The 13,240-nt window shown below is 49.2% G+C and overlaps 1 protein-coding gene across 1 annotated transcript in view; it reads right to left on the bottom strand.

The window, feature by feature from the left end:
• The window catches only part of CMTM7 (CKLF like MARVEL transmembrane domain containing 7), a 64,095-nt gene that overhangs the window by 42,604 nt on the left and 8,251 nt on the right, over positions 1–13,240 (bottom strand). Inside the window, exon 2 of the mRNA XM_086676244.1 lies at positions 8,047–8,477. Within this exon, the coding sequence (XP_086532370.1) occupies positions 8,047–8,477 (431 nt within the window). The remainder of the gene's footprint in view (positions 1–8,046; positions 8,478–13,240) is intronic.

Consider the following 13,240-nt stretch of genomic DNA (forward strand, 5'->3'; position numbering starts at 1 on the left):
GGCTGATGGCTCAGAGCCTGGAGCCTGTTTCCGATTCTGTGTCTCCCTCTCTCTCTGCCCCTCCCCCATTCATGCTCTGTCTCTCTCTCTCTGTCCCAAAAATAAATAAATGTTGAAAAAAAAAAATTAAAAAAAAAAAAATTTGGATAATACCGCTCTTTCACAGCAATCCTTTCTGTGGGTAATATGTGGAAACCACGTTACAGAAAATTTCTCCTCCTCTATCAACCCACCTATCCTTCTAGCTATCTAAAGAAGGAAATAAAACAAAACAAAAAAAAGAGTGTGGCCGCTCCAGGAAAAGGAAGGGTCATTTCATCATCACTGCTGATTAAAACACAAGCCAGCTGAACTCCGTTTTCTGCAGAGGCTAAGTAGCTCCTCTGTTCCTGATTTCCACCAGGGAGCTGGGGTGGGCCGCCGTGGTGGGGAGAGATTCCTTCCCGTCCTCCTTTCCTCCAGGAAGCCCCTGGGGCTGCTGAAGCACCGGCAGCCAGGACCTGGCTCTGGGCCAGGCCACCGATGCCAGGAGTTGCCGAGGCCCCAGCGAGGAACGCCAGAGAGTGAGCAGCCGGCGAGGGCGACGCTGAGCCAAACTGGTGACAAAGACGGCGAGCATGTGGCAGGCGGCGGGTCAGAGGGAGGCTCCCGTGGGCAGCACGCCTGGGCCAGCGCGGGGAAGGCAGATGGCAGGGGGAGGAAACAGATGGGTGTCCAGTGGCGCTGGGCAGGAAGCCTGAGAATGGGGGGCGGGGGCTGGGAGGAAGGGGGCAGAGAAGCCCTTCCCTGACACATCGATGTAACTAAATACGCCGACCCACACAGGGAGTCCCCCACGTGAGGCCCCGGATTGCCGTGGAGGGTCTGGAATGCCCACTGTGACACCCGGAAACCTGGGTGACTCCCGCGGGACCGCACGCACGCACCCACTCATGCTCCCCAGTGGCCTTCATCAGCACCGTCTCCTTTGGCCGCCGGTTCCCAATCGGGGGGCAGGTGGTTTTTAGGGGGCTCTGGAGGGGAATTCTTGCCAGTAGTTAAGAAATCTACATACTCTGCAGCCTGAATAAATAGGTGTGGTAAGATCATTCTTCAAATTTACGCACATGCTGGTCCCATTACTTAAATACAAGTGCATTTAAAAGCACTACAGAATCGGGGCGCCTGGGTGGTTCAGTCGGCTGAGCGTCCGACTTCGGCTCAGGTCATGATCTCGTGGTCCGTGAGTTCGAGCCCCGCGTGGGGCTCTGTGCTGACAGCTGGGAGCCTGGAGCCTGCTTCGGATTCTGTGTCTCCCTCTCTCTCTGACCCTCCCCCGTTCATGCTCTGTCTCTCTCTGTCTCAAAAATAAATAAAAAAAAATTTAAAAGCACTACAGAATCTTCTAGCCCATCGATGTCATTGTTCCCTTTCCAAACCATCAGACACCAAAAATACCATCACAACTTAAAATATTACCATCACATTCGGCTCCTGGAAATTTCTGGATGATAAAGGGACATCCAATCACATTCGGCTCCTGGAAATTTCTGGATGATAAAGGGACATCCAATAATTTCTAGATATTAAAATGTTCAGATAATTGTTTAATGTCACCATGCTCTGAAGGGCAAGAAGCACTTCATTTCCTCTCTGTAAAAGGTCACTGCCATTTATCCTGAGGGAGAATTTACAGATTTGTACACCAGGATGTCTCTACAAGGAAGTTCACCACAGACTTTTCCTACATCGACGGAATCGGGAGTTTTTTAAGCCACAAAAAGGGGGAGGGGGCTGGTCACACAGACAATAGCACACCTATGACTGACTACAACAATGCTGTTAAAAACCAAATCACACAGGGCACCTGGATGGCTCAGTCCATTAACTTCAGCTGAGGTCATGACCTCACGGTTCGTGAGTTCGAGCCCCGTGTGGGGCTCTGTGCTGACAGCTCAGAGCCTGGAGCCTGCTTCAGATTCTGTGTGTGTGTGTGTGTGTGTGTGTGTGTGTGTGTGTGCGCATCTCTCTGCCCCTCCCCCACTTGCTCTCTCAAAAATAAACATAAAACAACAACAACAACAAATTGCAGGCAATCATTAAGTGACACGAGAAAGCATTCATCACATTTATGCAAAACAAATTTTTACAAAATAGGTACAGATCATCCTAATTTTCTAAACAAAAAAAATAGAACAACCTCAAATTGTACACGTCTACTATGAAACCGCATAAAATTTTTCTTAAAACGCTAATCTTGGAAAACAGAGTCTACTACTTTCTTTTTTGTGTTTCCCCCAATTTAATGAGCAAGCATTACTTGTGCCATTGGGAATAAACCCCATAACTTGTTATGTTTTATCGTAGTTTCCTGTTCTTGGATCAGGTTGGGTTGGGAGTGAAAGAATCTTGGCAGTGAGGTCCCTTGCTGCCTTTAACCCTCCGGCTTCCAGGAAGTAGGACATGAGTGTGCAGACTGCATTTGGGACCCAAATCTGGTGCTCTCCCCTGCTACACAGACCTAAAGCAGAACAAAGAGGGGTGGATCGTTCTGGGTTATGCTGGGTCATTCTCCACACATAAGTCTATTCACGGCTATACCAGAGGCTGAGCTCCCCCGCAGTCCAATTCTATTTGGTAACTGGGCTGTGAATTTCCAGAGTGAAGTCCACAGTTGCCCCAGCCTGCTAGAGGGTATTTAGAATGCTCTCTCATGCCAGAAAACTTAGTGTGCTCTCCCCAGATTCACACACCCACTCAGCTTCCACCCAGCCTGCGTAGTAGGCTCCTTTAATCTTATTTCAGATAAAACATCTCTTTAGGATACTAAATATTCGCAATGCCCTCATGACTATCCTGAAATGAGTAAAATGTACACATAAAATGATCCTAATCCTTGACAACCAAAAAGGAGTTTCCATCAAGTTCCAAAATAACCTCTAGGGGGCAGTACAGCCCTGGTTTGAAACCCACTTCAACAGCGATCGCGGCGTGATGCCTCCCTGATATTCTTAGATTAAGGATCGTAGGACGATCTGGCAGGCCTTGCATATTTCTTGTCTCACGCAAACCACTTCCACCTTTGTTCCCTCCCCTCCAACCACAGCAATACTCCTTTCTCTAGACTCAGAGTCATGGTCTGTGCTTTTCCTTCTTCTGGTAATGCCGTTCCCTCATCCTTCAAATACCCCTTCCTTCGAGAAGCCCCTCCTTATCTCCCAGACAGGTCAGACTCCTGGTTAACTCTTTGATACTGAGTGCCTCTTTTTCAGAGCTTTTGTCCCAGTTTATGGTTATAGATTTATAATCATTTTATTAATGTTTATTTTCCTATTTGAGTATTAGGAGGCGGACAGGGGCTGATCTGCCTTATTTATTTGCTCTTCTTTCCACAGTATTCTAGCATACGATAGGTGCTCAAATATTTGCTGAGTAAATAACTGGAACTTCTGGAAGACATTTAAGTTTCCATCTTTGCTGCTTGTGAAACCACATTCTGATCCTCCTTCCATATGGTTCTGCAAATGTCACAGTCCTTGATTCCCTGCACAGGCAGAAAGTTGTCTAGTTAACTGCTGTATTCCGCACGCCTCACATGAGAACACAGCAGATTTCTAATAAAAGAGATGACACCTCTTTCTAGACGTCAGGGGTACAGAGGTTAATAACTGCCCAAGGACTGACTCACATCCTGCTGTATTTTCTTCCATTCCACCACCCCCAACATATCCCTTGTCTCCAACTTAAACATGCTGAATAAAGGCAGTAGAGAGGGAATAGGGTGCTCCTGACCTCACAAACCCATAGTCCTCTCTCCAGATTCAACTCAAATGTAACCTTCATCTTCAAGCCTCCCCCCTTCCTTCCTAACTGTAGGCAACCATCAGAGCTTTTACCTCCCAACCAGTCAGTTCTGGGACTTGTCTGTCACCTCAATGAAACCACAGACTTTCTTGAGGGCAAGGGCTTTGTCACAGCCTCCTGCTTCTGCAGAAATGAATATGAACTCTTAAATATATGCGGAACAAATGAACTGATGAGGAATGTTGGCGAGGTCACATACAGGAGCACCTGGAGCCCTTCAGCGTAGGGCCCCTGCCCGCCCCCCCACAAGGCTCTTCAGCTCAGATTCTGTGAGGTCGGCAGGTGGACGCTCCTTCCTGTAGTAGCGGATACGGGGAGACACCAGGGGGATTTCCTATAGCCGTGGCCCTCCCACACCCAGTGGCTTCATGCAGAGTACCCCGCTCCAAACTCTCCCTGGATCTATTTCTTTTTAACAGCTTTCCTGAGACTCAATCCACACATTTGAGGTGTATGATTCAATGGTTTTCAGTATACTCACAGGCCTGTGCAACCATCACCATAATCCGTTTTAGAACGTTCTCACCAACCCCAAAAGAAACCTCCTACCTCTCAGCAGCCGCTTCCCAAAGCTCCCAAACTCCCCAGCTCTAAACCACTAATCTATTTTCCGTCTCTATCAATTTGCCTGTTCTGGACATCCCATGTTAAGCGGAATCATATAATATGCGGTCTTTTGTGTCTGGCTTCGTCCACTTAGCATGTTTTCAAGGGTCATCCATGTTGTTCGTTCCTTTTCCTGCTAGTATTCCATCCTATGAATAGACCACGGTTTTTTTCATCCCTTCATCAGCTTACGGACATTTGGGTTGTTTTCACTTTCTGGCTATTATCAAGAATGCTGCTATGAACCTCTCCGTACAAGTTTGTGGGTGGACGTGTGTCTTTACTTCTCTTGAGTATATACCCTGGAGCAGAAATGTTGGATCACGTGGCACCTCCGCGTTTAATAGTCCGAGGAGCTGCCAGACGGTTTGCCAAAGTGTCTGCACCATTTTACGTTCCCACCAGCCAACTGGCAACGTAGGAGGGTTCTGATTTCTTCACATCCTCCACGTCATACTTATTAGTATGGTGGCTTATTAGCATGTCTTTTTTCTTGTTGCCATCAGACTGGGTGTGAAGTGGTATTTCACTGTGGCATCGATTTCCCCAGATCTATTAACAAGCAATAACTGTGCGGGGTCTTTGGGGACATGAGGTTAGTCAGGCCTGGGTTGGCCCCACCTCTGCCGCTGACAGCTGTGTGACCTTTACTAGTTTAACCTTTCAGTCAGTTTCCTCTTTGTCAAAACATGGTACTTCGCTGGATTCTTAAAAACAGTTAATGACACATACATGGTATATAGTGTAGAATCCCTAGTGCATTATTAAGTAGTAGGACCCAAAAAATATAGCTATTAACAACAACAAAGAAACACAGTTCTCTAGGGCCGAAAACTGTGACGGTCTCTAGTCTAAAGAGGAAGACCAAAGAAAGTCAACTATCGTGGCCACGGGATTATAAAGATTCACGCAAGTGACGTGTCAGGTACCAACATTCACTGAGAACTCGCTTTTCTCCTATTTTCTCTCCTCAGGTTCTGGTAGTGGTGGAGATTCAAAGCAAGATTCAAAGCAAGGAAAGCAAGTTGTTCTCAAAGACAACAGCCTTTTCAATGGTTTCTTAAAGTAGTATGTTGACAGGTCTGTTGAGCAGACCATGAGGAAAACACTTTACGGGAAGTGTAGGACATAAAGGTCAGCCTACTCAGGATGCAAGTGAGACACCAAGAGTCAAAATCAGAGACCCATGGATACAGTGTCCAAATGTGGCACCACCTCAGCTGCCATCTGCCCTTCCCCCGGTGTTGTTAACTCTTGACTCTGCACGCGTGTTCCAGCAAAGAAGACAAGAGAACATCAGATGTCTACACAGGCACCCCAGAAGAGAGAAAGAGGAGGAGAATGGGGAAGAGTGAGACAAGAGGCCCAGCTAGACAACCCTAAATAGTCTCTCTATTGTAACAGGACCACTCTGCAAGGGCGAGTTTACTTTCAAGGGGTCTGTTCAAACCAGCCTGCAATCACCGGGGATCTCCAGGGGAGGAAGAAAGCATAAGAATCCAGCGAAGAAGGTTTTAAAAGAGGCAGAGAAGCATCTCTCCAAGTCTTTGTTCTCTTCTGTGGAACAACAGGCCCGATGACTGTCACCTGCAACCTGGCATAAGGGCCACAGGCAAGAGCCTTGTTGAGGAGCTTACAATGAAATAGAACTTTCTCTTCTCCACAGACATTATGCCCCAAACTCATGGACCAACATGAAGCCTTCTTAATCCCATTACCTTTGTCCATCAAATTCGTGGACCAGATGAAGGGTTTGATCCCAATTTTTGTCCACTGAACTCATTATTGATTCATGGTATCTCTTCCAGTGCCGCATTAGGGTCTGTCTCACCCTACCCATCTTTTAAGAATGAAGAGGTAGGCTGGTCCCCTCTATTTAGCTGATTAGAGGTCTTAACGTGAGCCAAAACATGTCTTAATCAAAATCAACACTGCTCAGAACAATTTGTTGTTGTTATTAGTAGTAGCTAATACTTCCTAATTTGGGATCCATCTAGACACCTTTCTTAGAGAAAAGGGAACTCAGTCCCCCTCCCTTCAGATCTGGCCCGAGCAGGAAATGACAGCCCTCTGTACACACACCAGAATACCAGTGGTATGGATTCAAGGGCAGCTCTCACTCTGTGTCCAGCCCCACCTTAGCAGACGCCAGCTTCTGGATGCATAACCTTGTTCCTATTCCCACATCCCTTTGTCCACATCCCTGTTCAAAACTACCCTCCCCCCCCCCCCAACAACTCTTGCTGCAAACATTACGAGTGGAGTCACAAACAGCCCAACCTAGTTTCAAAACATATTAAACAAATGGGAAAGGTGTTTAAGATGAAATTTTGTTTAAAGAAGAAATGGGAAAAAAGAAAAGAGTGGGGAACAAGAGAACAGACCAGACAATATCAACTTTGGTGGAAGGTTCCTGTCACTGCACTGGTCATACTCAGACCTCAGAACCTCCAGCCTGCCTACCTATCTCCACGGGTGACTCTGGCTCCCCCAGTGAGTTACAGTAATACCCCCGCCCCACCCCCACAGTTTTGCTTTCTGTGAGTTAGGTTACCCACAGCCAACCATAGTCCTGAAGCAGATGGCCCTCTGCTCTGCTGATTAATCAGAAGATCAACAGCAGCCTAATGCGATGTCACAATGCCTACATCATTCATCTAGCTTGATCTCATCGGGCAGGCATTTCAATCATGTCACATCATCACAAAAAGGGTGATTACAGGACAGTAAGGCATTTCGAGAGGGACCACATTCACATACTTTTTTATTACAGTATATTGCTATAATTGTTCTATTTCACTACTAGTCATTGTTATTAACCTCCTACTATGCCTAATTGATACATTAAACTTTATCATAAGTATGTATATATAGGGGGAAAAAACAGGAAAGACAGGGTTGGATACTTCCTACAGTTAGTAGGGAGACTAGTGCGCAGGCTCCACAGAAAGGACGTTCCCCATTGATCCTCCGCCTTCCGGCAGACCCCCTAGCCATGGAGGCTCCCTTGAACTTGAGAGGTCAGGGGTCCAGAACAGTTGCCCGGAGGGTCCCAATTCCTCTTGCCTACCATGGAACTGAGAACTTCGGACCTCCACCTCTCTGTGAAACTGCGCCCTGAGCAGTGGAGCCCTGTGCCCTGCGGTGGGAGGAAGAGGAGGCCTCCAGGGGGAGAAGGTCGGGTCGCGCCGCCTCAGCGCGCCGCCTGGGCCACTCTTCCACCCCCGGCTCGGGTGCGAAGCGGCGCGGCCCAGAGAAGAGGAAGGAAGACGAAAAGCAACTTTTGCCTGGGGTTTCTGTCGGAAAGCGGGTCGGGGCCCGCAGAGGGGTGGGTGGAAAAACTTGGGACCTTTGGAGATACGGGTCCGCGGGAGCAACGGTGGCGCCGGGGCTGAGTTCCAGGGCCCGCGCAGCGCAAGCAACTTCCCGAAGCCCTCCCCGAACTTGCCGGTGGCGGCGCAGTCCCCCGCCCAGCCCGCGGCGCGATGCTCCGGCGGGCCCCGCCCGGCTCCCGCCGCCCGGCGCGCCACCTCCCGGGTCCCCTTCCCGCCCGGCCTCTCCAGGAGCCCCCGGCCCCGCGCCCCGGGCCTCTCTTACCATCTGCGCCACTTTCAGCAGGGCCCCATAAGTGCGGGGGTAGACGGGGTCCAGCGGCCCCTCCGAGGGCCTCGCGCCGGGCTGCCCGGCGCCGGCCCCGGCCCCGCCACCGCTGCTGCACGTGGTGCGGACGAGCCCGGCTCCCTGCGACCCCGCGCCGCCCCTACCCGCCGGCAGCCTCCCCTGCATGGCCCACCGGCCAGAATAGCGGGGCGGGTCGGGGGCGGGGCCGGGGCGGGGCCCGGGCGTGCGGTCGCGGGGCACCGGTGGGGGCGGGGCGCAGGCGTCCGGGGCCCGTGCGGGGACCCCGGTCCGGCCGGACTCGGGCGGGGGAGGGGCTGTCCGGCGCTTTCCGGGGAGGGAGCGGCCTTCCTGCCCTCGGCGCCGCGCGGAAGTTGGACTGGAGGGCGCGGGCCGACGGCGCAGAGGCCCTTACGGAGCGGGGCCACAGCTGGGTCTGAGCCTCCTGGGGTTTCGTGTGGGTGCGGCCGCGTGTGCTGAGTACTTGACTGAGGTATGGCTCACACACACTAATATGCCCGAACCCTGCGGGCTCCGCTCCATTAATTTTCCCGTATGTGTGCACCTGCGTAACCACCACCCGATCACTAGTACCCTCCAAAGATCTCTCGTGCTTCTTCCCAATCTGCCTTCCTCCGTCGCACCCCTTTACCCCCAAGCCTCAGGCAGCCACAATATTCTCCTGCCACTATGGATTTGTTTTGCCTGTTTTTGGACTTGTTCTACTTGAAATAGGACTGAATATTCTCATTTGTGTCCGGCTTTTTTTCACTAAACACAGTGCATTTGAGATCTTCCTGTTATACCTAATAAAACTATGGTGAATATTCAGGTAAAAGTGTGTGTGTGTGTGTGTGTGTGTGTGTGTGTGTGTGTGCGCGCGCGCGTTCACATAAGCACTCCTTTCTCTAGGGTAAATACCTATGAGAGGATTTACTGGGTCACAGATGAGCCTACATTTACTTCCATTAAACGCCGTGAAACAGGAGCGTCTGGGTGGCTCAGTCGGTTGAGCGTCCGACTCAGGTCATAATCTCACCCTCAATGAGTTCGAGCCCCGCACCGGGCTCTGTGCTGACAGCTCAGAGCCTGGAGCCTGCATCGGATTCCCTGTCTCCCTCTCACTCTGCCGCTAACGTACTCGCTTTCTGTCTCTGCCTCAAAAATAAATAAACATTAAAAAAAAAAAAAGCTGTGAAACAGACATTCAAGTGACATGCTATGTTGCCCCCCTTCTGTGTTATTTTTTGAATGAAGACAGGCCCAAACGGGGCTACGGCAGAGAGAGAGGTTATCAATGTTCCCTTTGAACACAGTGTCCCTGTGGCCTAACTTCTAACTTCGTTTGTAAATAACACCAAAACAAATCTGCCTCTCAGAGATTTCTAGGATGCCGGTGCCGTCCTGTTAGAAGACTGTCATCAGTGTGGCAAAGTCCTGATAATTCTAGAATGTGGAGATAATCACACAGTCTCTAGTTTGACCAGCCTCCCAGGTGAATCTAACAAACACTCAAGGCTGAGAACCAGTCATTGCCAAAGTTGAGGCATTTGGTGATTCATTACACTATTGCTTCTACTTTTGTGTACATCTGATAATTTTCATGACCAAAAAAAAATTTAAGTCCAATGTCTGTCTGCTTTTTAGACAATAGTCACAGTACCTGCTACCTCAACTTCTTTCTCCATAAAACAAAGATAAGTGTACCTAGGAGCTGCTGTGACAATGCGACAGGCGCACGGGCATTCTGTAACATTCCCAGCTCTATGCCCACAGGCATAAAGTTGGTATTGTGTATCATTTTTTATGCAGATTTACATTTTTCATTCCTGTCCTTTACCAAGGCTTCAGAACTTACAATAGAGGTGATAGGGGGTCTTTGTTGGAGCGAAGGTTTCAGGGAAGCACAAAAACCTAGCACTGGATAATTTCTCCTCCTCTGAGGGGCCTTCATCCAATTCTCTAGCAATCTTCTAAATCAGTGATTTTCTCTAAATCGGTATTGTCTCTAGACCAGCGGCACCAGCAACACCGGGGAACTTGTGAGAAATGCAAATTCTTGGGCACCAACCAGGACTGCTGAATCAGAAGAAACTCTGGGGGTGAGGCTCAGCAATCTGTGTTTTGACAAGTTGTCCCCCCCGCCCCCGGCCCCTCACCACCTCCCACATGATTCAGACGCACGCTGAAGTTTGAGAACCTCTGTCATTTCCTGAGTCTACTAAGAGTTGAGGCTGCTGCGTTTCTCTGACTATTGGCTAATGTGCCATCCAGTCCAGACAGGGAAATATTCGCTGCTGGTGGCCACTCTGTTAATCACTTCATCATGAACACTTAAGAGCTTGAGCAAGATGCCTGGCAGCACAAGGGCCGTGTGCTGGCCTGGTGGGCAAGAAAAGGCCCCACGGACCAGACCTGCCGTCGAGGATGCTGAGATTTCTACACTGGCGTGAGGCCTTCTTGGTGTGATGGACTGGCCCTTGGAGGGGCAAAGGACTCCATAACCCCCTTGAAAGACTTCACACTCTAAGAGAAAGTCAGCCAGATGCATGGTCTCCAAGCAGCTGGTGAAAATTTAAGAATTTCCAAGTTCTTTTCTGTTCACCTACCCTGAAGGAGTATAGGTTCCAAGGCTTCAATTAGAGTGTCACCGTCTGACTATAACTCATTTACACCAATGTAATTATGATGATATCTCAGTTCAGATATAATGAAAGAATATAATGAGAGTCGATTCTGTATTAGTCAGTATTTTGGCTTGCAAGTGATAGAAACTAAACTCAAGCAAAAAAGAATTCATTGGCTTGTGTGACTGCGGTATGCAGACATAAAACCTATCGCAGGCACAGGCCAATACAGGTGCTCAAATCAGGCACAGTCAGAACTTATTTTCTTTTGGTTCTGGAGGCTGGAAGTCCAAGAGGTGCCATCAGGGTTGATTTCTGGTGAGGCCTCTCTTCCTGGCTTGGAGACAGCCACCTTCACACTGTGTCCTCACATGGTGTTTCCTCTGTGCATGGAAACAGGGGGTGAGAGAGAGAGTTGGCGCGGGGCGGGGGGGAGGGGGTATGGTGTCTCTTCCTCTTCTTGTAAGAATACCAGCCTTAATGGGATTAGGGTCCCACCTAATTATCTTAATTATCTTCCGGCCCCATCTCCAAATACAGTCACATTGGGGGCTAGGGTTTCAACATATGAATTTTGGGGGCACATAATTCAGTCCATAACCGGCCCTCTGATTGGTCCAAATATGGGCCATGTTTCCTTTAAACAATCATTATGTCCCGGGGGGTAGATATTTTTATTGGACAGGCCAATTTCTACCTACCCATATAGCTTTGTGTGGGTAGTTCTCCAGAACCGCAGGAACTGAGTTGGGGAGGGGTGATTCCCAAAAGGAAAATCAGCGTGCAGGTCCCTGAAAGGGGAGTGAGTATTAGGCAGTCTTATGGACTGAATGTTTGTGTCCCCCACAAATTCAAATGTTGAAGCTCTACCCTCCAATGTTTTGGTATTTGGAGATGGGACCTTAGGGAGGTAATTAGGGTTAGATGAGATCATGAGGGATTAGTGCCCATGGCATTAATGGCCTTATAAGAAACACCACAGAGATCTTTCCCTCCCTCTCTTCCATGTGAAGACACAGCAAGAAGGCTGCTACCTGCAAGCCAGGAAAAGAGCTCTCACCAGAAATGGAATTGGCTGGCACCTTGATCAGGGACTTTCAAGGCTGTGGGAAAATAGACGTATGTTGTTTAAGGCACCAAGTTTAAGGTGTTTTGTTATGGCAGCCCAACCTAAGACAGAAGGGCAAAAGCATCAATGTCCATGACCCTTTTCTAGTACCTGCCTTTTAAATCCTTTTCCAGTGAAGTTTTAGAAGTTTCTCAGGCTCTGAGAACCAGCCAGACTCTCCGGTCCTTCTGAGGAACATCAGCCTCCTGTGAATGGACCAGGATGGCCCTAGAGCCAGAAGTAGCCCATCAAGGACTCAGCCAGCAGCATTTGGAACAGCCTGACATGAGAGCTTAGCCCAACAGAAGCCCATCAGATCCCTTCTGTTGAGGAGTCTGACTTGGAGGCGCTGGGAGGGGTCAGCAGTTGGCACGTGGAGGCAGCAGAAGCCAGAGGACACCGAGAAGGTGGAAGCTGTAGGCTGGAACTATGGAGACTTGAGTGGAACAGAGTGGCTGAAACCCAGCGGATCAAGAGCTCACCACTGAGGGCCAACAAGAAACCTGGTCCTTGGAGCTGGGCAGGAAACCTCTGCCTGTGCTACCTGGCTGTGTGGTTGACGGGCAGAACTCTGGAACCGAACCACCTGCATTTGGCTCCCAGTTCCATCCCTTGCTAGATCTATGTCCTTGGACAAGTTACTAACTTCTCTGATCTTCCATTTCCTCCTCTGTAAAGAGGAGCAACAATAGAACTGACTTTCAGGGCAAATATGGGAATAATATACATGGACAGATGGTGCCTCCAATAGTGTTTGGCTCATAGTAATATATGTTACTTTTTTTTTTAAAGTTTTTATTCCAAGGGGTACCTGGCTGGCTCAGTTGGTAGAGCATGAGACTCTTGATCTCCAGGTTGTGAAAAAAGAAAAGCAAGACAAACAAAATTGCAAGTCTCGATGGTTTCATTGGAGAGTTCCACCAAACATTCAAAAGTTATTATTCCTTCTGTCCTTATGTATTTATTTTTTATTTAAAAAAAATTTTTTTTTCCCAACGTTTATTTATTTTTGGGACAGAGAGAGACAGAGCATGAACGGGGGAGGGGCAGAGAGAGAGGGAGACACAGAATCGGAAACAGGCTCCAGGCTCTGAGCCATCAGCCCAGAGCCTGACGCGGGGCTCGAACTCACGGACCGCGAGATCGTGACCTGGCTGAAGTCGGACGCTTAGCCGACTGCACCACCCAGGCGCCCCTGTCCTTATGTATTTAAACAAGAAGGTTCTACCACCTGGAGGCTGAGGGACCCCCCAGTGGGTCGCTGTTCCATAACCATAAGCATCGGAAACCTTTTCTTTTAAAAAATTTTTTTTTTCAATGTTTTTTATTTATTTTTGGGACAGAGAGAGACAGAGCATGAACGGGGGAGGGGCAGAGAGAGAGGGAGACACAGAATCGGAAACAGGCTCCAGGCTCTGAGCCATCAGCCCAGAGCCTG

This window comes from Puma concolor, chromosome C2 (genome assembly GCF_028749965.1).
Source record: "Puma concolor isolate L17-30 chromosome C2, mPumCon1.1.hap2, whole genome shotgun sequence".
Lineage (NCBI taxonomy): Eukaryota > Metazoa > Chordata > Mammalia > Carnivora > Felidae > Puma > Puma concolor.